Source organism: Rhinolophus hipposideros, assembly GCF_964194185.1.
Source record: "Rhinolophus hipposideros genome assembly, chromosome: 3".
NCBI classification, from domain to species: Eukaryota; Metazoa; Chordata; class Mammalia; order Chiroptera; family Rhinolophidae; genus Rhinolophus; species Rhinolophus hipposideros.
Window position 1 is genome coordinate 34,588,654 of NC_138049.1, and position 23,618 is coordinate 34,612,271.

The 23,618-nt window shown below is 39.1% G+C and overlaps 1 protein-coding gene across 4 annotated transcripts in view; it reads right to left on the minus strand.

The window, feature by feature from the left end:
* Positions 1 to 23,267, minus strand: part of TPD52L1 (TPD52 like 1) — a 94,958-nt gene extending 71,691 nt beyond the window's left edge. For all 4 annotated transcript variants that reach the window (XM_081045132.1, XM_081045131.1, XM_081045133.1 and 1 more), the window contains exon 1: positions 23,117 to 23,267. In XM_081045132.1, the coding sequence (XP_080901258.1) occupies positions 23,117 to 23,135 (19 nt within the window). In that variant the 5' untranslated portion in view covers positions 23,136 to 23,267. The remainder of the gene's footprint in view (positions 1 to 23,116) is intronic.
* Positions 23,268 to 23,618: the final 351 nt, after the last annotated feature.

A 23,618-nucleotide genomic window follows, 5' to 3' on the forward strand; every position in this document is an offset into this window, starting at 1 on the left:
ATTAAACTATTTTTTTTCAGATAGTCAAATATTCTAGTACTTGTTATCAAATAAAGCATGTTTCTCACTGAATTGCATGCTTCTATATTAAATTTCATAACATTCTGAGATCCATTCTGGACTCCATTTGGTGGTACTCACCTATGGTGTCAATGTCATGCTGTTCTGAAGAAAGTGACTTTGTGGTATATATTAATAATTCATAAGGGAACTCCTTTCCCCCACCCAATTGTCTTTATCATAATGCCTTATCTAGTAACACACATTTATTCTTCTGGTACTCTTCAGGTACTCTAAGTATTTTATCCAATTCCAAAATATCTTTATTGGGACTTTAAATGGAATTACATTAAATATATTATTAATTCATCTACTGAATTTTAAATTCTCCTTGCATCATTTTGCTATACTTCCTCTGGTTCAGGGGTCAGCAAACTACGGCCTGCAGGCCAAATCTGGCACCCTGGCTATTTCTGTAAATAAGGTTTTATTGGATGATAGCCATGCCCATTTGCTTTTTTTTATAAAATTTCTATGGGTTCTTTGTCCTACAGTGACAAAGTAGTTGTGACAGAGACCGTATGACTCGAAAAGCCTAAAATATTTACTATATGGAACTTTATAGAAAAAGTTTGCAATTCCTGCTCTAAGTTTAAAATTTAGATTCCAAAAAGTTATACATGCTATCCTCAAGCTTCTAAAATTTCTTCCATATTTTAGTGTTTCTTTTTTCATTTCTAACTTTGCTCTCATTTATCTGGAAATAGGTTCACAAAAGGTTTATAACTTTCCAAAGACTGACTTTTGGATTTATTTATCCTTTCTACTACTTTTGTTGTTGCTGTTTCCGATTTCATTCATTTCTGCTTCCATTTATTAAATTCTCTATTCTTTAAGTGTACTTTTTTCTAGTTTCTTAAGATTTGACTTGCATTATTTGTAGCTACTATGTGTCTCATAGATTTTGGAGTGTTCTCTTTTCATTGTTTTCTAGATTGTTCAGAATTTTATTTTGATTTTACCTCTGGCCCAAGTGTGTTTCCTAATTTTCAAGTTGTTAAAAGTCTGGGGTTATACTTTAATATTTATTTCTAATTTTGCTGGACAATAATTAAAGAATGTGGTCTATAAAAGCTCGTATGAACATTTTAAGGTAGTCTTTGGGCCAAGTATTTCACTAATTTCTTTAAGTGTTTCATGGCACCAAGGGAGTTAGAGAAAGAACATAAAGTTCTATATAATGTTTTATAATATATCATATTAAGTCAATTTAATTGGATCAGTTGAGACTCTATTACCTACTATGTACTCATTAAAATAAACCAGTATAAAACTGAATTATTAAACAGTTCTCCTTGCAATTGGGATAGTTTTTCATTATGGATGTCTAGCTGCTGTGCCATTTGGGCACAGAAGATTATGACTTCACAAATTGTGCCTCTTTTTTACTGTTTTGTGCTTTCTTTCCAATATAATTATTGTTCCTCATGTTTTTATTTTTTTTGCTTTTTGCCTTTAAGTACATTTCTTACAGCAACTCTCATCTATGTTTATTTTATGCTAACAGTCTCTCCCTTAACCTGGGGGTACTTAGACCTTTTATATTTTAATGTAACAATGGTATACTTTTTTTTTTCTTATTTTACATTTACAATTCAGTTTACTGTTTTCTCCTTTTTCTCTCTACTATTCTGGTGGCTTGATAGTTTCTGTGCATTCCTTTTCTTCTCGTTAATTTAAAAGTTATACTACTCTTTTCAATTCTGTAAGTGGTTCACAAACACTCGTATCAAAACCTGAAAACAAAAAGCCTAATGCTAGTAACCAGACAAATTCAGATGTTTGCTATCTAAGTATATAAATAAATATTAAAATATAATCCCAAACTTCTAACAATTTTGAAATTAAGAAACACACTTGGGCCAAAGGTAAAAACAAAATGAAATTCTGAACTGTCTAGAAACAATGAAAAGGAGAACACTCCCAAATCTATGAGACACCGTAACTACACATAATATAAGTTAATATTTATGAAACTAGAAAAAAGTACACTTAAAAGAAGAGAGAATGCTTATACTAATAACCAACTATTTCTTCCTTCCAAATATGTTATTCCTACATTGCTTCCCTTTTGTGTTGGCAAGATGAGATCTTGAATTCCCTCTGTGTGGATATGCCTGACTCTACAGCAAAGTCCCAGAAGCAGGCCTCCTGGGAGCCACAGGACCACATGAGACTTTAGTTTCATCAGTCAGAAGCCTTCCCAGGCGATTTGCGAAAGCAGAGAAGTAGAAGCTGCACTTCAGCCACTTCTGCTGTTCCCTGCAACTAACCCATCTTGGAGGCATCAGCTTTCTTTAGGGGAGATCCCAATGTCTCCCCTCCCCCCAATTCCTGGTATGACCCACCCATTTTGCTGCTGCAAACAGAGCAGGTCCAGCACAGTTCAGAAGCCAATGGCAGGAGCAGCAGCTTGGTGACGAGGCAGTTCCTAATGGTTCTTGATCCCAAATGCTTCTTAATAGTAGCTGTGTCAGCAACAACATGGGGCCCCAGTTTTGAAGACCAGCTTTAAGAGTTGATCCCAAAAGCTTAGTTTAGAGTACTACTTCAGCCATAAATGATTCTGTGGCCATATAACCTGGCTCTGTAACAACTTCCTTCCTGTTTAAGATAGATAGGTGGATCCTGTCCTCTACAATTGGACCCTGAATGATATGCTTCCTTCCTCACCACAGAACTCCCAGATTTTACTGAGATAATAATAATTTAGTACTACTACTGGTTTTAGACAAAGTCTCCCTTCCAATATGTCTTTTCTATATCAAGAATCTTTATCCAGTCCTTACATTACACATTCCCAATCACTATCATTATTTACATTTAACCAACATTTGAGTATCAACGAAGTTGCTAGAGAATGGGCTTTGCAGAAGAAAAGACTGTAAAAGCATACTGTTCTACAGTCGCCTTTCACAGATTTTATAAATGTTTTGCAATGTTATTCTTATACAGTTATCCAGTGATGCTTTGTTTGTTGTTTTTATTAAAAGTACTTCCCTTACGATCTTCCAGTAGAGTCATATAGAGAAATATCAGTGATATCAATATGTGCTTCTATCCAAGGCCCTTCACTAGGCATTCTTCAAGAATCTATGCTTCTTTCAAATATTCATATCCTATCATTTCTAACTATAAAACCTGGCTCCAAGCTCACCCCTCCAAGAGGCTCTCCTGTGAAGTTCTGAACCATCTGGCCACCCTGAACCTCCTGAATGCTTCCATGTTCTACATGAACCTCTAATGCTGCTTTCCAAGTGTTCTTCTCACTCCTCATTTTCACTCCTACCGTGTTTCCCCCAAAATAAGACCTAGCTGGACCATCAGCTCTAATGCGTCTTTTGGAGCAAAAATTACTATAAGACCCGGTCTTATTTTACTATAAGACCAGATATAATATGATATGATATGATATGATATGATATGATATGATATGATATGATATAATGTAGTGTAGTGTAGTGTAGTGTAATGTAATGCAATGCAATGCAATGCAATGCAATGCAATGCAATACAATACAATATAATATAATATGACTGAGTCTTATATTAATTTTTGCTCCAAAAGATGCACTGGAGCTGACTGTCTGGCTAGGTCTTATTTTCGGGGAACAAGTTACTTATTGCATAAGGACTGAATCTATTGGAAATTCCTCAAAAAAAGGAGGAATTTGTCTTTTTGGCTGTCCTCACAGTTTATAATACAGTGATTGGCATGAAGTCCAAAAAGTAACATTCCTTGCATTCTTAATTCCCACAATATGTGTGTATGTATTCATATGTGGTATATAAACACACATACACATGTACACAGTAATTTTTGAGTATTTGGAATACAAGTTACTTAAGTTCTCTAGGCCTCCATTTATTCATCTGTGAAATGGAGATGCTGTCACCTACCGCATGGCTGTGTTATAGAGAAGATTAAATGGGATCTTGGATAGCGAAGCTTACTTAGCAGTTGTCCAGGGTCCCCAGGTGAGGAACTTGTAGGGATGATGATATCTAACAGTCAAGCCAGTCCTCTTAACATCTGACTCCCTCAGCTGTTCTCAGCCAAAATAATTTAATGTCCTCTTCTTTTAACGTACCCCTAAAAGCAAAGACTACTTTAAGAAGCTGTATCGAACGCCTGGAATGTTATCACACACTCAGATGGTAGCTTCTCTTTCTTTCTACCTTCAACCAACTCTCAGAAACCACCCCCTCAACAATTGTCTCCTGACATAAACTATTACTTCTCTCCACCTCACTCCCTCTAAAAATGTAACTCCTATAACACTTAGCTCACGACTTCAGCTCACGACTCCCGAAAAAGGCAGCTTTTGTGCTTATACGTGTTTAAAAGTGACAGCACCATGCAGTGGATCAGAGCTCACATACTTCCCCTGTGCTTTTGATATTTGCACATCTGCCTTAGAGAAGGCACAGTTGCTGTTTAAAGTGGTTTGTACAAAGCCCAACCAAGTAACACACATTTATAAATACTGGCTTAATAAAGACCTCCAGCAGTGACTCAGCATCTATGCCTATCTGTCTTCCTAGGGATTCTTAGTCATTTTGCTTAACTGGTTTCTACAAAGCTCCACTGCCAAGGAGCACAGAAGTGCCTTCCTAAAGCCAGAAGTGTCCTAGGGGCAGTCGTGTCCATAAAACCTGCCCAGAAGGGATGAGTTAGACAGAAACCACCAGGACAGAGGCAGTCCAAAGCCAACTTTCCAAATGAAACTCAACCACCCCAGAATCTCCCTAATGTCCCAGAAATTCCTTAGGCCCTGGAATCAGTACTATCCAATACTGACTCACTCCAGTTCTCCTGGAAAATCCTGGCCTTCGACAAGCTGAGAGAAAAGAGAAATTATGCAAAGACCTATAGCAAAACGAGAAGGACTGGATATTCATAATTATCTGTGCTGACACATTTCAAAATCCGTTCCAGTTCATTATTATATCCCCAGAATCTATACATTGCCTAATGCAAAGAAGAGTTCACCAAATATTTGTCAGTAAATAAATATTATCATAAAATAACATATGCTTCTATCCAGGTCTGTTCTCAGTGCTAGTATACAACACCCAGATTCTTTAGCTGTTATTCATTGTCTGATATTTAAATCCCATGATGCTAGTTAAGTCTCAGTTTGGTTTTCTCTCTCTTTTTTTCTCTAGAAAACAGACAGCACGTACATAATAAGGTAAAACAGCTCGTTTGCCTCGACACTACAGCTGAACTCCCCAAATGCCTTCGTTGAGTTCTTTGTTGTACCCTGGCCAAAATGTTTGAGTCTCTTAGGTAGGTCTGTTATTTAGTTCTCTCGGTTATTCTGGAAGTCCTCTTGAAGAAGTACTGTACTGTGTTTTCCCAAAAATAAGATCTAGCCGGACAATCAGTTCTAATGCATCTTTTGAAGCAAAAATCAATATATTATTATTATATTATATTATACCCGGTATTCTATATTATATTGTATTATATCCGGTATTATATGATATGATATATTATATACCCAGTATTATATTATACTATATTATATTATATTATATTATATTATACCCGGTCTTACATTATAGTAAAATAAGACCCGGTCTTATGTTAATTTTTGCTCCAAAAGGTGCATTAGAGCTGATTGTCCAGCTAGGTCTCGTTTTCAAGGAAACACGGTGTTATATTCTGACCTCTTAGCCTTCCTTAAGCATTAGATCTTATGCTAATCATATATATAGATCACATATTATCAGGTTTAATTAATTTGCTAATTAATTTGCTAATTAATTTGCTAGTCGCTACAAATTAATTACTACAGGGTATAAATTAATTAATGATGGCATCATATTCATTACTTGGCTCACTGCCATCAGATTCTTCCCCTTTCTAGATCTTAAAGAGAAAAACAAACTGTAGGTTTGAACTCAACTCTAAAACATCTTATTTTTCCCTCTTATGGTTCTAGCTTTGTAATCTGCACAAGAACAACACCAGCCGCCTTCACACCACCAGAAAACACTGTGAATACTCACAATTAGATGTATTGAAAATCATTCAGCAAATATAAAGGGCTATGGTAATAGCAAATCACTTGGCTGTGAGTCTGTTGGTCCACAGAGCCAAAACGGGTATGATTCTGTTCTTTAGTTAAAGAGCAAGTAAATTGAAAATATTCTTGATAGCTAAATGTATCATTAGAAGGACCAGGAAACAGTTTTTTATATAGGTGTTAAACAGTCCCACTGCTTTCAATTGTAAATTGAATTCTCCAAAATGGAGTAATTAAAACTCCCTTTATGTTCTCTGATCAAGAAACAGCTGAATATCTTTATTTATTTATTTATTTATTTATTTATTTATTTATTTATTTATTTATTTAAAAAGTATGTACCACATTTAATTTGCAAACCCAATGTGTCAGTGACTCAGTAATTTCAGGACCTTCAAGGTTAAAGTAAAATTTTGCTCAATTAAAAAATAATTATAAACCATGCTTAGCTCTAACTGTGTCCAATTAACCATAGGAGGTGGTAGGTAATTCTGGGAAAAGACTCACTTTCAAATAAATCTGTCTTTGAAAAGGTAATAGTACAAGCCTGCCTTTCTTTTCCTTCCTTACCTCCCTTCCGCCTTCACTCCATAAAGTCAAAATGGCTTACATCACATATGATGAACTAATAGATAAAAATAAAATAGGGCTTGTGCAGCAAGTTATTTTAAAGGACAGAGGGAAACGGAGACATTTGATGACTCCCAAAGACTCTGGGAATAAAAGTTACCCCCATGAGAGAGCACGTAGTGAAGAACAGTGATAACCAGAGCTACTATGGGTTAAAAATGATGAAAGTGGTGTCAGAATGGCATCAGAATTCTATCGGGTGGTAGATTCAGTGAGCTTACCACTCCCTAACCACCCTCCCTAACCATATTGCCTATAAGATGCTGCTCTCCAGAGCAAAACAGCCCTCTTAAAAACAACCTCTGAATTTTTCTTAGAATGCTCAAATAGTAGTATCACGCATGAGATCCGAAAAAAAACCTCACTTTAAATAATAGCTGCTTTCTCAGCATTTATTTCCATAAAAAAGATCACTGGTATTCAGAGTAGGTAAATTGAAGGAATAGAAAAAAGAAGTAAGTTAGTAACGTAGAGTGAAAAGAAAGAAATGAAAAAGATCATTTTGCTTCATTGAGGCTATCCTGTGAAAAAGAACTTATGCCTTAAATATATACCACATACAACAAAATGATCAACATTGTAAAAACAACAGTAGTACAACTCACATTATAGTAAATCCTGCACAGAAAGGGAAAGGATGAGATGATCTGCTCATGAAATGCTTTACACAATCTTTAAAAGAAACATTCAACCACTAATACTGAGGAAAACTAGCATTCATATAGTGGTTCTTAGTTTACAAAGTGCTTTGAGGCACGTGGAAATTGTTATAATTACTATTCACCCTTGAGCACAGACTCTGAGCAGTTGCCTATAAGCAGGAAGATGAGTGAGATGACCCTTTGTCTTCGGGGTGCACTGTTCTGCCTTAAACATGTGCTGAGGGTCTACTTGGGGAAACCATTGTGCTGGACAGTATACAATGATAAACGAGAAACAAAACAGAGCTAAGGCACTGTGTTTTCCCTCTTGAATTTCACTGTCTCCTGGAGAGCTAAAATTGTTCAGAAAAGTGACTTGGAAAGTTGTGTCCCAATTGCAGGACAAAACCAGGAGGTACCTGGAATTCAATCAGCTATGTCTGTTAAGATTGAGTGGTCTGAAGAATATGAAGGATGTCAGGGTTACAATCAAAGATCTCTACCATTGGCTGGAAAGCATGTTTACATTTTGTAAGAGCCAAAGAAATATAAAACCCAACCTATTGGTGTGGGGGGGTGCAGGTTTCCCTTTAGAAGTTACGGAGAGGAGGATTCAGCAATCCTAAGTTCAAAGTATTCACTACAGTCATTAGTCATCACCTCAAATCTCAGGCCTTGTGCAGCCTCAAGTATACTCAGAACGTATTCTGCTCAGTTAACTGATCAAGTCTGTACAGAGAAGCAACAGAGATGTAGAATCCTCCACGACCACACGACCCACCCCCACATTTCACAACCCCCTGTCATCAATTTACTGTTTTCCTTAGCATTTACCAACATCACGTATACTACGCCTTAATTAATTTATGTTGTTTGCTATTTGCCTCTTCCCGAGAACATGAACTTCCTGAAGGACAGACATTTTCATTTTGGTTGTTTGTGTTTTTTCTGGAGCCGAGCAAATAGTGCCTGGCACATAGATATTTTAGATAATTATTGAATGAAGGGATGAATGAAGAAATTAATAAAACCAAACCCACAGAACTACTGTTTTTGTGGAAAGGCATCTGAATATTTGGCATTTTATACGATGTTTGAGAGAATTTGGTCTACTGAGAGACTATCAGACTTGTATGTTTAATCAGGTAATTGCCTATATGTATTAGAATTAGATTTTACAAGGAGAATGTATTTTTAAATTATACAGTAATTCTTGGCAGCTTACTTAAAAATGAGGTTACACTACTTCAGTCATATAAGGCTAATGATGACTCAAATATCATTGTGCAGAATCCATCTTGAGTTGTACGAAATTGAAAAAATACCCACATAATTTGATATTTCTGTAAAAGATTTCCTCTGCCCTAAATTCTGAACAAAGCTTAAAATACTGTGAATTGAAAGGTCAGTGAAAATTGGAGATGTGTGGATTCCTATTCATCAATATTCCAAACCCCAGCAGGCTATCATTGAGGACTGGTACATTAAGGGAAGGAAATAAATATTTTTCAAGTTTAGTTCAATACCTACGGGTAGCAAGATGTTTTCAAGCAACACAAAAATATGGACATATTTTCTCATAAATCTCTATAAACTAACTAATCAGAGCAGACCACACGTGTGTGACAGAAGAAAATGCCACCAAATTATTATAGCTTCTATTTCTATAAATCAGACTTTCATCTGTTCAATTAAAACAATTTAAACAAGTGTTGCCAACCCAAGGTTTTCAACTGCACTGCAAATCAGCTATGCAAGCAAACCATTCCCCTTGGCAGTGGACTGCAGCTCTCTTCTTCTCACCTCTCTTCTGCCATGTTGGAACCTCCATACCTCGACACACAGAAAAACATGGGCACCCAAAGCACACGGTTCACTTGCACATCTCACACTGATAAGCTAAGTATTTGCTCAATATTTGCTTAATGGAGATTGGGGAAAATAGAATACTCACTTATTTGTTTGTACAATATACACCAAGTATCCAGTGACTTTTTTAAAGCTGTCTTGCAACAAAACTCTATTCTCACAAAAAATTTGAATAAGCAGTGCAGAATTTATTAAAGATACCATAGAGGAAACCAGGAGATGGTTTATAACATTTCCTGGGAAAACATCATTAGAAGCATCTCTTGTCCTAAGTTTCTCTCTCCCACTTTATTTTTTATCCCTCCAGAACTCAGTCTCTGTGAGCCCTTTCCCACCCACTTCCCATGTTTCCCCCTTACCCTCTCCATCACCCCCTCACTCTCCTTGTCTTAGGAGCAACTTAGTTTTAGCTCAACTTCTCTCTTTACGTTGACATACCCCGATTCCTAAGCTTACTGTCAATCTTCAGGATTTCCACATTGGGAATGACATTTAATGACAGCGGAGGAGTACTGTGACCTCTTACTATCATTCTAGCACTACTTTCATTTGGGGAGCTTTTATGAGAAGCTATAATGAAAATTTTTGAAAAGCTACTCGTTTCTTATAAAGGTTGAAATGTGCATCCTTCATTACGCCTTGCTAGGGTCATGTATGATGTTATCTACTCAATACTATTGGTTCATTCATTCATCGTTTTCCCCACAATTATTTACGGAGTACTTTCCATGAACCAGTCATTTCTAGACACTGGGGATATGGCAATAAAGAAAAAAAGTCACAGTCCCTGCCCTTAAGGAGCTTAAATGCTCATTGGGAGAAAAAGAAAACAAATAATTATGCATAATATAAAATAATGTAGTGCTATGAAGAAAAATAAAGCAGAGTAAAGAGGATAGACAGTGATGGGATTACACACACATGCACACACACATATATGTAAAGTTTTTATTTATGTCTTAATCTCGTATTTTTTAAACAGCTAAAATACCAATAGCAGAAATCCACATTTGTCATAAGAAGCTTTTCAGAATACTCAGAAATCTCAAGCATGCTGCTAAGCCACTGACAGCAGGATCTGCAAAGTGCTGCCATCCTGAACACACACCTTTCTCCATTGGCTTTGCACTCCGTTAGAAAGGCTGCACTGTAATAACCTACAACCCAGCCACAAGAGACCAGAATTAAGATCTCCTCACTGAAAAGATAATCACTGCTGGCATTTCCTCCCATGATTTATTACATTATTATGAGAGAAGCAATGGAAACATAAGCAAAATATTTAACCTGTGTCATTCTCAGAATGTGTCCAAACAATGAACATTGCTTTGTATGCCTGCTCTGCATATGTTTAAGCTTTCGTCCAAGTTAATGAAGGAGGACCAAAGGAGAATCATTTAAAATATTTATAGTCTTGTTAGCAAAATTTCAGTGTGCTTTGGTAGGTAAAATTTATGCTTCAAAAAAGAACTTTGCATGTGGGCCAGATATCCAAGTTCTATCAATGTATATATTTATTTCTATCTTCAACCTACTCATCTTTCCTTAACTCCAGAAAGCTATTTTTTAACTGTATGGTAGGTGGTGTACAAAATCCAAAGATTTTTCCAATAAAAGAATGCATTAGCTTGACCCCTAACTGCTACAACAAAAACAGGAAGGTAAGTTCACAAATAAAGGACTTTGCTTCATTCATCCTAGTTTCCCTAATAGCCACTCACTGTAGAGGCCAGCACAGAGTGCTCAATCCATGTTTCATGAGAAATTAATAAATGAATCTTACCTTTTCATTTAATTTTCATAATAGTACCCAAGCACTGTCATAAGCACTTTACTCAATTGTCACAAAACCCACTGGGCAGCCACCACTTTCACCATTTTGTAGATGAACAAAATGAGACTTAGGTAAGTTAAAGGTCACATAGCTAAGAAGTGACTGAACTAAGACATGAATCCAAATCTTTGTGACAACATCCATACTCTTCACCACGGGGCTAGAGTCCCTTTATGTGACCAAACCTTTATTCCTTCAGACTACACATAACTACAGTCAGTTCCTCAAACTGCAGAAATAGCTTATGTGGGGTATATAGTCATTCCCTAAATGAGAAATACCAACATCCAGAATAAATTTTAGGAATTACATCAGAAAATGAAAATATCTAATTGGCTATAAGTTTTCCACAAAGGAAATAGAATCAAACATAGTTTAAGCAATAGCAGCTTTATAAACTTATATAGATAATATAATAGATAAATATAATAGATAAAATATGTATATATAATATATAACATATGTATTTTATATATATGTTATATATATCTATATTATTTTTTATATATCTATATATATTTTAAAGCAACATGTGTTGAAGGAATTTGAATGCGCCTCTTAAGAATGAGCTAGTCAGGACCTCCAAGGGTATCTGATCCAACCCTCTCAGGTAAGAGATGAGCAAACAGAGGACCCAAGAGGTGAGTGACAGAATAGTGACAAAGCTGAAACCAGAACTCAGGCCTCTGGGATCCCAGGCTAGTGTCCTCTCTGCATCAGGTTGCCTCCCAGAAGGGTGTGATCAAAAGACAAATACAGAAACAACAGGGAATAACTAACAACCCAGAGACACATTTAGGTTTATGTAGGTGAGGACAACCAGCCCCCTATAAATCATTCCCTGGACCACACGTCTGACTTAAGTGGAAAGTCCTTTGGCTCAAATGACTGAGCCAGTGCAGCCTTGGAACTAAGGGAAGGGAGGAGAAAGGAGCACGGACTCACAGGGAAGTTGGACTTTTTCTTCTTCTTGTGAGCATGTGCTCACATCTATACAGACACATACAACAGCCATGCTGCACAGAATAAGAAGAGACCTGCTAATAGAAAGTCAGGGTTATAGCTAAAGGTGATACTGGTAGATGGATGTTGGTCTTGCATGAACATCAAACCCAGGGTTAACTTATTTTTCTTTATGGGGGAAAACATAGGGGATAAAACCCATTTCTTTTCCATTTATTTAACTACTCTGCTTCAATTATTTCCTTCACAGTTATTTTTACCATTCATAAAATTATCTGATACTGAACTAAGACAGTAGGAAGAGCCTGTTATTTCAGTAAAGTATTAACAAGGAATCAGTAGACTTTCAAGAAGACTAAAGCTTACTTCATTAACTTAATAAATATTGATTGAACCCCTGCTGTGTGTCAGGCTCTAGGTGTTGGAGATTAAGCAGTGACCAACACAGTAAAATATCTTGGCCTCATGGAACTTAACATTTAGGAGGGGTGGGAAGAGACAATGAACAAAATAAGTCAGGTGAAATATATCGCATGTGAGATAAAATTGCTGCTAAAAAGAAAGACAAAAAGAAAGGAAGAGAAATAGTCAGTGTCTCCGTGTGTGTGACAAGGGGGCAAAGTGAACTTTCTACAGAGGCCCAAGGCAAGAGCACAAAGGAAGGCGCACAGCCCATCCTCCCTTGCCACACTGACCCTGCGTGGTGTTAGTTATCAGCTGCTGCATCAGAAATTACCACAGACTTAGCAGCTTAAAATATATTTATTATTTCAGAGTTTCTGTGGGTCAGGAACAGCTTTGCTTGGTCCTATCTCAGGGTCTTGCAAAGCTCCCATTAAGGTGTCAACCAGGCTGCATTTTCACCTACAGGACTAACTATTTCACTTCAAAGCTCACTCAGGTTGTTGGTAGAATTCATTTCCTTACAGCTATAGACCTTAGGGCTCCAGGTTTTTGTTACCTCCTTCAGCTCTTAGAAAACACCATAATTTCTAGAGGCTGCCCACAGTTCCTTGCCATGCGGGATTCTCCAACATGGCTGCTTACGTCGTCAACCCACAGGGAGTCTGGGTTCCAGTCTGCCAAGACAGTCTTATGAACATAACGTAATCAAGGGAGCAACATCCCATCCTGTCTGTCATATTCTGTTAGAAACAAGTCACAAAGGTCCTGCCTGAAATCTTGGAGACTTTGAATACGAATCCATTCAAATCCAATCCAATCCAAGGATGTGAATACTAGCATTCAGAAATCACCGGGGTCACCTTAGGGTTTGTCCACCACAAGTACCAACAGGGGCTTCATGAATATGTATGTGGACAACCTAGCCCAGTGAGTTAATACCAGCACCCTCAAAGATGAGTGTACATCAGAATGACCTGGAGTGTATATTAAAACACAGATGGCCCATCTTCAAAGTTTCTGATTCAGGAGGTCTAGGGTGGGGCTTATGAATTTGCATAGAAAACCAGGTCCCAGATGAAACTGATGGTGCTGGTCAAGGGATTACACTTTGAGAACCACTACTCTAGCCTGGATGTCTGAGCTTGCCCCATTGTCACCCTCCCCCCAACCCCCCCCAAAAAGAGCTAGCTCCCAGTTTCTCGGGATTAGGAATGACATGTTGGCAGCCTGGTCTGCCTGTGGAAGGCAATGCAAGCCTGGCGACACACTGAGGCCGGGCAGAGGATTCTGGAGTCCCAGGTATCCAGGGAATGGTCTACAGGAGGAGGTCCTATGGACTACTTATTCTGGACAAGGCTCAGACAGAAGGCTAAAACGGGGCCCTCTAAAGTCAATGGCTCGGGATAGGTGGCAAGAATAGTGAAGGTCAGATTTTACCCTACTTGCAAGCAGACAAATTAGCCTACCATTTTCAGGGATGCTGGCTAAAGACACATGACTCCTGGGTCACAGAAAATAGCCAACTACTCCCAGCAATAGCAGCAGCCAAAATAACATCCTTGTACCAGTTCCCTGAGCCCTAACTCCAAAAAGATGACGTGATGAGAGTCAGTTGTTTACACAGTAGGGTGTATTTCAGGAGAGTATAGGGGCTGTTAGCAAATCTGAACCCAATATCTGATCCAGAGGAAGACCTTATCTTTATTATCCTAGACAGTAAATCAATCTGCCCCTAAGGGAGACAGTCTCTATCTTCCAAGGCTACCTGCTATACAAAACATCCTTAAAAGACGGTCTAGAAAACAGACAACAGAATGATGGTTACCAGAGAAAAGTGGGGTGGGGAGAGGATGAAGAGAGTAAAGGTAGTCAAATATATCGTGACAGGATGAAACCAGACATTGTGTGAGTACACAATGGAATATACAGATGTATAAAATTGTACTCCTGAAACTTCTATTATCTTATTAACCAATGTTATCCCCATAAATTTAATGAGAAACGAAAAAAGATAGTCTAGAGACTAGACTATCAACTAGCTGTTGCTCAGAAGTCTTTGCTCAGAAGTCCAGAACCTTGAGAGACCTATGGAGAATTGTCTCCTGACAACAAGGTCCCATTGCCAGGTCTAAAGATAACACTGGCCAGCAAGAAGGAGAAGGACAGGATGAGCTCGCAGGCTAGGAAGAGCTTCTAAGGCAAAGAGATGAGTAAATTGAAAGGCTATGAAGAGGCAGCAAAGTGAATACACAAGGAGCGGATTAGGTGATGAGCTCAGAGGAATGCTGGGGGAGTAAGGGGAACAGGTAACGTAACACCCTTGCAGCCACGGTAAGCACTTTGCCCTTTGTTCAGAATGAAACGAGGAGTTATTGCAGTTTTGATGGGAGAAGTGGCATGATACTACATGTTTTGAGAGGGTCACTCACTCTGGTCACTATGTTGGGAACAGACTGAAGGTAGATCAGGGACGAAGCAGGGAGACCAACTAGGAAACTCCATCAGAAACCCAGGTGAGAAATGATGGAGGTCTGGACAAAGGCAATATCAGCAGAGGTGGTGGGAAGTTGTTTGACTTTAGATATATTTTGAAAGTAGAGCTGGCACAACACACTGGGGTAAGATAAAGGGGCAAAAAAAAAAAAAAAGAAAAAAGAAAAACCCTTCAGCAGACAGGTTTTGGGCTTCTGCATCTGAAATGCAGTTACCCTAAATTAACTGAAATGGGGATAATTTTGGGAGAACTAGGGATATTTTGGTGGACGGAGATCAGAAGGTCAAAGTTAGACATGCTAAGTTGAAGATGCTTATTAGACATTCATGCAGACACATTGCGTGGGCAGTCTGAAGGTGAGGGGCCAGATCCAGGCTGGGAAAATAAATGTGGGAGTTGTTAATGGATGGATGGAATTCAAAACCACGAGTAATGAGGAGCTCACCAAGACAGTGAGTGCAGATAGGAGTGTAAGGTAGGAGACTGAGGCAGGGCTTGTGAAAAAGAAAGGAAAAAAAGTTTGGTGTCCTGGAAACGAAGTGAACAAAGTGCTTCAGGGAGGAGGTAATAAGCAATTGTGCTAAGTGATGCTGATAGGTCAACTAAGATGAGGACTGAGAATTGACCACTGGATTTTTTTTTTTTAAAGAGAGCTAATGTTCATTTTCTTCCAATCAAATGGAACCCAAATTCAAAGCCATTACATGAGAGCATGTTTCCACTATATACAACCGTCATATATAATAGATCCATATATATATATATATATATATATATATATATATATATATATATATATATATATATATATATAATAGAGGAAGGGATAAAAATAGACAAAAATCTAAAAACAGGAGCCAGCTCTGCAGAGACACAGGGCATCATTGGAGAGAAGAGGGCTTGACCATATTTCAAAAGATTTCTTCATGTGTGTTCTTATTTCTACACATTCTCTAAACTGTCACAGTGAAAAAAATTACAAGTCCTCAGAATATGCTCTCTTCTTTCAGGGACAGTGTCACTGACAGCAGGCTATGGGAACCTGATGGAGCATCTCTTAAGAGCTTTCCCATCATTTGAAATAAACTTTGCAGGAAGCATGGATATCTTGAAATTTCCAGTTGAGCCCTGGGGAATCTAAAGAGGAATAAGAGGGGCCAAAGACTCCACTTTCCTCTTGGCCTGTCCTAATTCCAAGTAAGGGAAACCATCTTTCCATGATGTCTGCATGTAGAAATGAATCTATTTAACAGCCAAAATGTTGGAAAATATTTCTAAACAATTTTGTTTTCGGCTCTCATGATTGTTACTCTCAGCTCTTTCATAGAGTGGAAAAAATCAATGAAAAAAAAATCCAACAACCAGAGACTCTGAAACTAAGAGATCTGAGGAGATGACCTCCCACCACTCCCGTTCCAAGTTGTCTTTTCCTTTTGAATGAATCAGCTCCATTTCCAGGAGCCTTGACAAGGGTTCTTGCTATTGACCGGTAAAAGAAATTTCTAATTATAAGAAAAATGCATTTTGCAGTTTCCAAGGGATTGGAGGATTCTATCATTTAGGTACACATCAGGGAACATGTAATTTGTGTAAGGTACAAATAACCTTTGGTAAGGTAAGTTTGGCGACAAGGTGTGGCATACACACATTTTCAGTGGATGACACATTATCTGGCTATAGCACAAACAGCAAAAGTTAAAAATCTTTTGAGAAAAAAGCAATACATTGGTGGTGAAGGGGTATTCTTTGAAATTTGCGGTTTTATTTTGGGAATTTCACTTCCTCTGCATCAAAATGCAACACTTATAAACTACTCATATTGTGAGAAACTATTTAAAATTCATTTTTCCTTGAAGACCCAAATTTCCTTTTAGCCAACTCAAATTCATTAAAATGGTCTGCTGCCTTCCCTGGTGTAATCATGATGGTTAATTTCATGCATATATTTTAAATAAATTACACTTGATTTTTTAAATGTTCAATGAAAAAGAGAATGACTGGCTTGAAAATCCATGGTATCGGGTTCTCCTTTACGTGTTCTTAACTGTAGCCAACTCAGTAAATGTAAGAAATGGCTTCAAGTGTGGCTGGGGACATTCAAGAACCGTGGGAATGGTGGACATCAGCATACATGTAGAGTGAGCCAGGCTAATGACAGAAGCTGACACCCTCTTTTCTTCATTTGCCACATTAGACCACGAAAATTCCACACAGTGATTGCTACAAAAGCATAAGGACAAACCCTGTCACTATTCATTTTTTTCCACTTGGTATCATCTTAAAGTAGGTGCTAATATGGTTGGGAGGTTGTTAGGTAAAAACAAACAAATGAACAAACAAACAAAAAACACACAAAAAAACAAGAAAACAAAAAACAACATTCATGTAAACATATTCATGTAAACAAGTAATTAGAACAGTCATGAGACTATAAAAATCTTTTCTGGGTACTTGTTGAGATTATTCGTCCTTTCAGCTGGCATCACAGATCCAACCTTCTAGAAACACGCACGCCTATGCCTTTTATTTATTTTAAAGTCCTGAGATTACTGGATACAGATGAACACCAAGTAGAATAATATTTGAACCATTCCACATTTGAACTGGTTTTTCCTTACAGTGTGATAAAATTCTATACTGGTTCTAAGAATCACATGTTACGTGACTTTTACAGAATTCTTCATCTCCAAACCAGAACTAAAAAGGTAAGCTGTTGATACATGAACACTCTGCCCCCACCAACTTGGCACATTACGGGGCTTGTTCTTACAGACCTCAGGTAGTCTGGGTCATAGTCATAGTCCCAGCTCTAGACCCTGCCCACATATAGGATGAACAGTACAATAAAATGCTGCCCTTTTAAAACCCCCTTGACCATACAGAATACAAAGCAAAATCTATTATTTACTTCATACACTGACTGCTAGGCACACCAATTTAAGGAGATGGTATAGAATAGTAATTAAAATCCTAAGGTCTGGAGTCAAATTCTCTGATTCCAAATCCAGGGTCTAACATATCCAAGCTGTACGAGTTGGAGCAAGTTGTATAAATACTGTCATTGTTTCCTCAGCTGTAAAATGAAAATCACATTACCTTCCTCATACTCTGTTGTATTAAATAACATGATTTCTTTTAAGTGCATAGTATGGTATTTGGCATTTAAAAAAAAAAAAAAACTAAAATATTATTGTTATTATAACCCGCAATGTGAATTTGTTCTAATTAGCACGTTAGTACCCTAAAAACGCCATTGGGATGGAAACACATCATCTCATCAGTTCTATATGCCATTACCCACAGGGATGACTCTCCTTTGCTACCCTCCCTGGAACGATGACTCGTGTCAAATTCATCTTTCTTTCCCATTGTCATATGTTGCTCTATGCATACTGAGGGACACTATAGTGGAGTGATGGAGCTCATACTCCCGATTCAGATAGGCCTGGAGTTGAATTATGCCTTCCTTACCTAATTCTTCTGACCTTCTGTTTCCCCGTCTATAAAATGTCTTCACAGTCATGGTATCTATCCCATGGTGTTATTATAAGGATTCAATAAGATAATGCATGTAAAGTTCTTGGTATATGCTACTGAAATCAACAGCAGATGTTTATATAGTACTTACCATGTGCTGGGCACGGTTTTAAGAACTTTGATTGTATTACCTCATTAAATTCTTATTACAATACTATTATTTAGTCACTGTTATTATCTTTACTTTACATATGGAAAAACCAAGGCCTCCAGAGATCAAGTAAGTTGTTCAGGATCATATTAATGGTGACAACGGCAGGATTAAAATCCAGGCAGTTTGCCTTGATTGTGGAATTTTAAGCACTATCTCCTGCTATCACTCAATATTCAGGACTTGTCAAACATTTGCTTTTACTACAGTAATCAATAAGTATTTTTAAAAATATTTATTTAATGAGTCAATAGTTGTGGAAGTAATTACTATTTATTGTAGCTTACTAAGTATCAAATCTTAACATAGGCCACAAAAATAGACTTTCTTGCTTCTAAGTTTTTTGAAGTAAATTCTCAGATTCTGCCTACCAAGAGTATCAGAAAACAAGGAGTATTTAGGGAAGGCAATTTAAAGTAGGTTCCCATATATAATATCTATAATTTGTATAATTAGTTTTGTTAAGAATTTCAATTACAAAAATAGTATGATGTATTGCAAATGACTGACTTCATCTTATGTATACATTACTACCTACTTTAAAACTTTTATTTTGTGGGAAAATAAAACAATGGGAGGTACCTCTGAAGACATTATGAATGTTTTTACTGATACTTTTAAAAATCATAAATCAAAATGTATAACACCTAGCTTCCAGTATTTGAGGTTTAGGATTATATTGCCTGAAATTTGCAATACTTTTCTTTTCCTTTGGGAAATCTGATCGCTACAATATAAAAAACTTAACCTGTTGCTATTTGGCAGAGGGAGGAGGAATTATTTTATTGTTTTGTAACAAAATAACATACTTTTGTTTACAAAGCAAGAATTTGTTTTCCATGCAGTATTGATAAAAAGGATATAATAGTATTTATTTCTCTAGCACTTCATTCCTTGTTTCATTTTCTGTTCTTATCCTTGTTTACTTTCTTCTATTTCTAATTTACCTTATCTTGCTGTGTTTCATATACCTATATAAACTGCCATGAGTTCTTCATGGAGCAAGATAATGGTAAATAAATGTCCTGTGAGCAGAGTATAACGTCAGTTATATATAACATTTTCACTTTAGTGGAATTTGCAATCAGGCATGATTAATCTGACAGTTATTACTTTATGTCATTCATGGACTTCTGAGAACCCTATGGGAGAAGGATCTTTGTAGATGTAACTAAATTAAGGATCTTGAGATGGGGAGGTTATCTTGGATTGTCCAGGTGGGCTCTCAATGAAATCACAATTGTTCTTATCAATTGGAGGCAGAGGGAGGTTTGACACAGAGAGCAGGGAAGGCAATAGGGCCATGGAAGAGGCAGATATTGAAGTGGCACAGCCAATAAATGCATCTGTAGCCACCAGAGCTGGAAGGGGCAAGGAATGTCTTCTTTCTTAGAGCGTCCAGAAGAACTGAAGCCCTGTTGATGTCTTGATTTTAGTCCAGTGATAGTGATTTTGGACTTCTAACCTCCAGAACTGTGAGAATAAATTTCTGTTGTTTTAAGCCACCGTATTTATAGTAATTTGTTACAGCAGTCATAGAAAACCAACATAGTTATTAATCTGAATATATATAAGGGTTAAGTAGAGAGAACATGTTCTTTTAAACATTAAAGACACTGGGAAAAACAAAAAGTTATTCCCTAGAAAAATGAAATATAGAAAGGTAGTTTAAAAAGATCAAGAACTTTTTATTTTAAAGGACCGCCATATGTTTGAGGAAATGCTACTTTACTAACCAAATTCCCTCTCTAATATATCATTACATTAAAGCAAAATTATCTAGCACCAAGAAAGCACCCGGAAACACTGGTATCCTGCAGGAGACAATTCCATACTGTTCTCCAGCAGCTCCTAATTAAATCGCTCTGCTCATAATCCCACTTCTACATTTTCTGTTCTACAAACATCCCAGAATGCATCCTTGTTTTGCTTGAAGTAATCTTTTCTTTTACACATTCAAAGAACATATGTGCAGAAATCCACTTATAGAAAAGTTTCTAGGACCAGCTACTGCCTTTCTTGAACTATATGTGCAAATAATGTCCACAGTACCTGGTGGTCTCCTGGAAAGTACGGGGGACATCTCATCAGCAGCTGCCTACTTAACCTCACTCATCTTTGCTCTCTCTAGATCCAGAGGCAGAAAGATAAGCCATCCCCACTCTAGAGAATTCTAAAACAAACTGTGCTGATGATACAAACTTGGAACTCTCTTAGAATCTAAGAGGCAATTCATTTAGCCAGAAAAATATGCCAAGTGGAAAGCAGATTTTCTCTTTAATATAAACATTTTACGAAAAGTTTTATTCTTAAAGAACTTAATATGGCTGCTGCTTAAATGATGAAAACAACTCATCCTCTCCACCCACTCAGGTTCCAGCCAGTCATGGGGGGGGGGGGAAGGGAAGCGTGTCCCAGAAGTCAGGGGAGAGGTGGAGACTTACGTTTTTATCTTTCCTCCGCAAGTGGTAGGCTTTGAGTGGGAATGCACTCACAGTATTAACTCTGCTACTGACTACCTACATACATGATTTACAAAGAATTTATATCCTGTGCCTATTTCCTCTCTAATGGGAATGAGAACACCATTTACCTGATGGGACTGTGAAGAAGAAATGAGTAAAACATGTGAAGCCCAAAGAACAGAAACCAGGACACAGAAAGCAAACTTCACTACTTTCATTATCACCTACCAGGCCTACAGTTTTTCAGGCGCTCACTGCACTATGTGGCCCGCTTTCCTATCATAAACACAGCTGCAATTTCACATTTTTCAAAAAACTATCCAATCAATGTCTGTCTCTTCCTCTACTGTAAATTCCAGGAAGCAGAAATCAAGTCTGTGTTTGCTTCTTCTAGCACAGTGCTTGGCAAAGGACAGCACTGAAATGTTTGTGAAGTAAATCTCGCAAGTAAAGCAAGCCAACGACACCATGATTCCAATCTGGAGTTTCGGATGTCTTCAGGGTTCAGATGAACACTGTCTATCTGTTGCAGTTTTTCTCCAGCTAACCAAGTAATGGACCTGGAAAGCTTTTAAATATACCCATACCCGGCCCCAGAGATTCTAGTCTGATAGATCTGGGATTAGCCAGGGCCAGTAACCTCTCCAAATGATTCTAATTTGCAAGTCAGTTTGGAAAGCTCCAGTGTTGCTCTCACCTGCTTCAGTTCAGGAGGGAAGGCTTCCAAACCGACCTCTGCTTTTGAATTTGACCAACAACGCTTCCCCTTCCCCTCCCCCCAGACACTCCACACACAAACACCCTTGGTTGAATTCTTCTTTCTTATTTAGATAATGGAAAAAATAATACTGGAAGAGGCAGCTTTATGGACAGGACCTTGGCTGAGGAAACAAACGAGGACAGCTCGCGCTGTTCAGACAATTGCAATCCTGGCAGCAAACCGGTTGGATGGCTCCCGCCGATGCACCAGCCAAACAGCTCTCCTTCGCGTCGCTTCTGCCCCTAGGGGGCGAGCGCACTGGATCACGAATCTTTTTTTTTTTTTTTAATGGGCTTTTTTATGTATCATAAAAGCCATCACAGAATTTCCCACACTGTTAAAGAAAGGTGGTGACGACTGTTTTAAAGGCCGAATCAAACTACACCTCGTCCTTCCTTGACGTTGTTCCCTAGACCCCGAGCCCAGAGTCAGGGTGCGTCTTTCCAGTCTCGTGCTCCACATCCTCGGTCTCTGCTCCACTCTACAGTCCGTTTACTACCACGCTAGCACGATTCTATCGGAATTCCCTAACCCTGGTCCAAGCGTCAACCCAGACACAAGGATGCCCTTCGGGAAGCCGTCGGGGATTCCTCCAGCGGGATGACCCAGGAATGGGGAGCTGGGCGGCCGGCCCGTGGTCAGGCGGTGGTGGGGATGGCGACCGCCCCGGGGGAGGCAGAGGGCGCTCCCCGACCGTGGGAAACCGGGATGCACGTGTCTCAGATCAGCGTGCGGGTAGTGCGGTAACGCCGTCTTCATCTGAGAAGGCCGGTCCCCGCGCGGCAAGCCGCTCTCGTAGCGGAGAGACCCTGGTCTCGGCGGAGCCACCACCTCCGCGCGCGCGCGGCGTTCAGCCCGGAACTTGGGAGCTGCAGGGCGCGAGCCCAGGGCTAGAGGAGTAGCGCTCCCTCCCTATGCCCCCAGGGGAAAGGAACAACGCGCGGATTCCCGCTCCCACACAACAGGTCCTTCGGGCCCCAGCGAGGTTAAGGAAGCGGGGGCGACTGGCTAGGGAAAAAGGGTAGAGCATCCCCTAGGCACATTTCTTGCGGAGGAACCTAAGCGTTTAACGTTTCCTTCATTGGTCTCCAGCCCCACAGAAAGCCCTGAGTTTGGGGAGCAAGAATTATCACGCAGGCGCGGGTGGGGGCAGAGTTGCGGACATGTGAAGATGGCACCGGTCCACTCTGTCCGAGAAGTTAAGTGATGCAGAAAAAGCGCCTTAATGCGTTGCCCGGAGCTGACCCCTTAGGGCGATCGGCGACCACTCACCTTGTGCCTGTGCTTCCATGGTGGCCGGCTTCGGACTGAGCGCAGGGGGGCTCGCTCAGAGAAGCAGACAGCGGTGCCAGAGCTCGGAACACAGACAGCCCAGCCGCTTGCGCCCTCTTCCAGTTGCTGCGTGCAGGGGGTGGGGAACCACGGGGCGGCCACCACTGGCCGCTTTTGGTTACCTCCGCCCCTTCCAGTCTACCTGGCTCAGACCACGCTGGGAAGAAGCCAATCGCCGGGCGCCACCTGCCGGCAACTCTGTGCTGGAGGGCTTTTACTGCTGGCTCAAGGCGCCCGCTCCTGGCTCAGGGCGCTGCTCAATTGGGCACAGGGCCCAAAAAATGCCTGACTGAGCTCAAGTAGGTAGCTCCTGAGTTCCACTGTACTAGGGCAAGTATCAAGGGAGAAAAGAAGGAGGGAGGATTTACAGTACTGAACCATTGCTCCTGGTGGAAATGCAGTTTGGTTCCTGTGACCCTCTGGACACAACATTTTTGTCAGC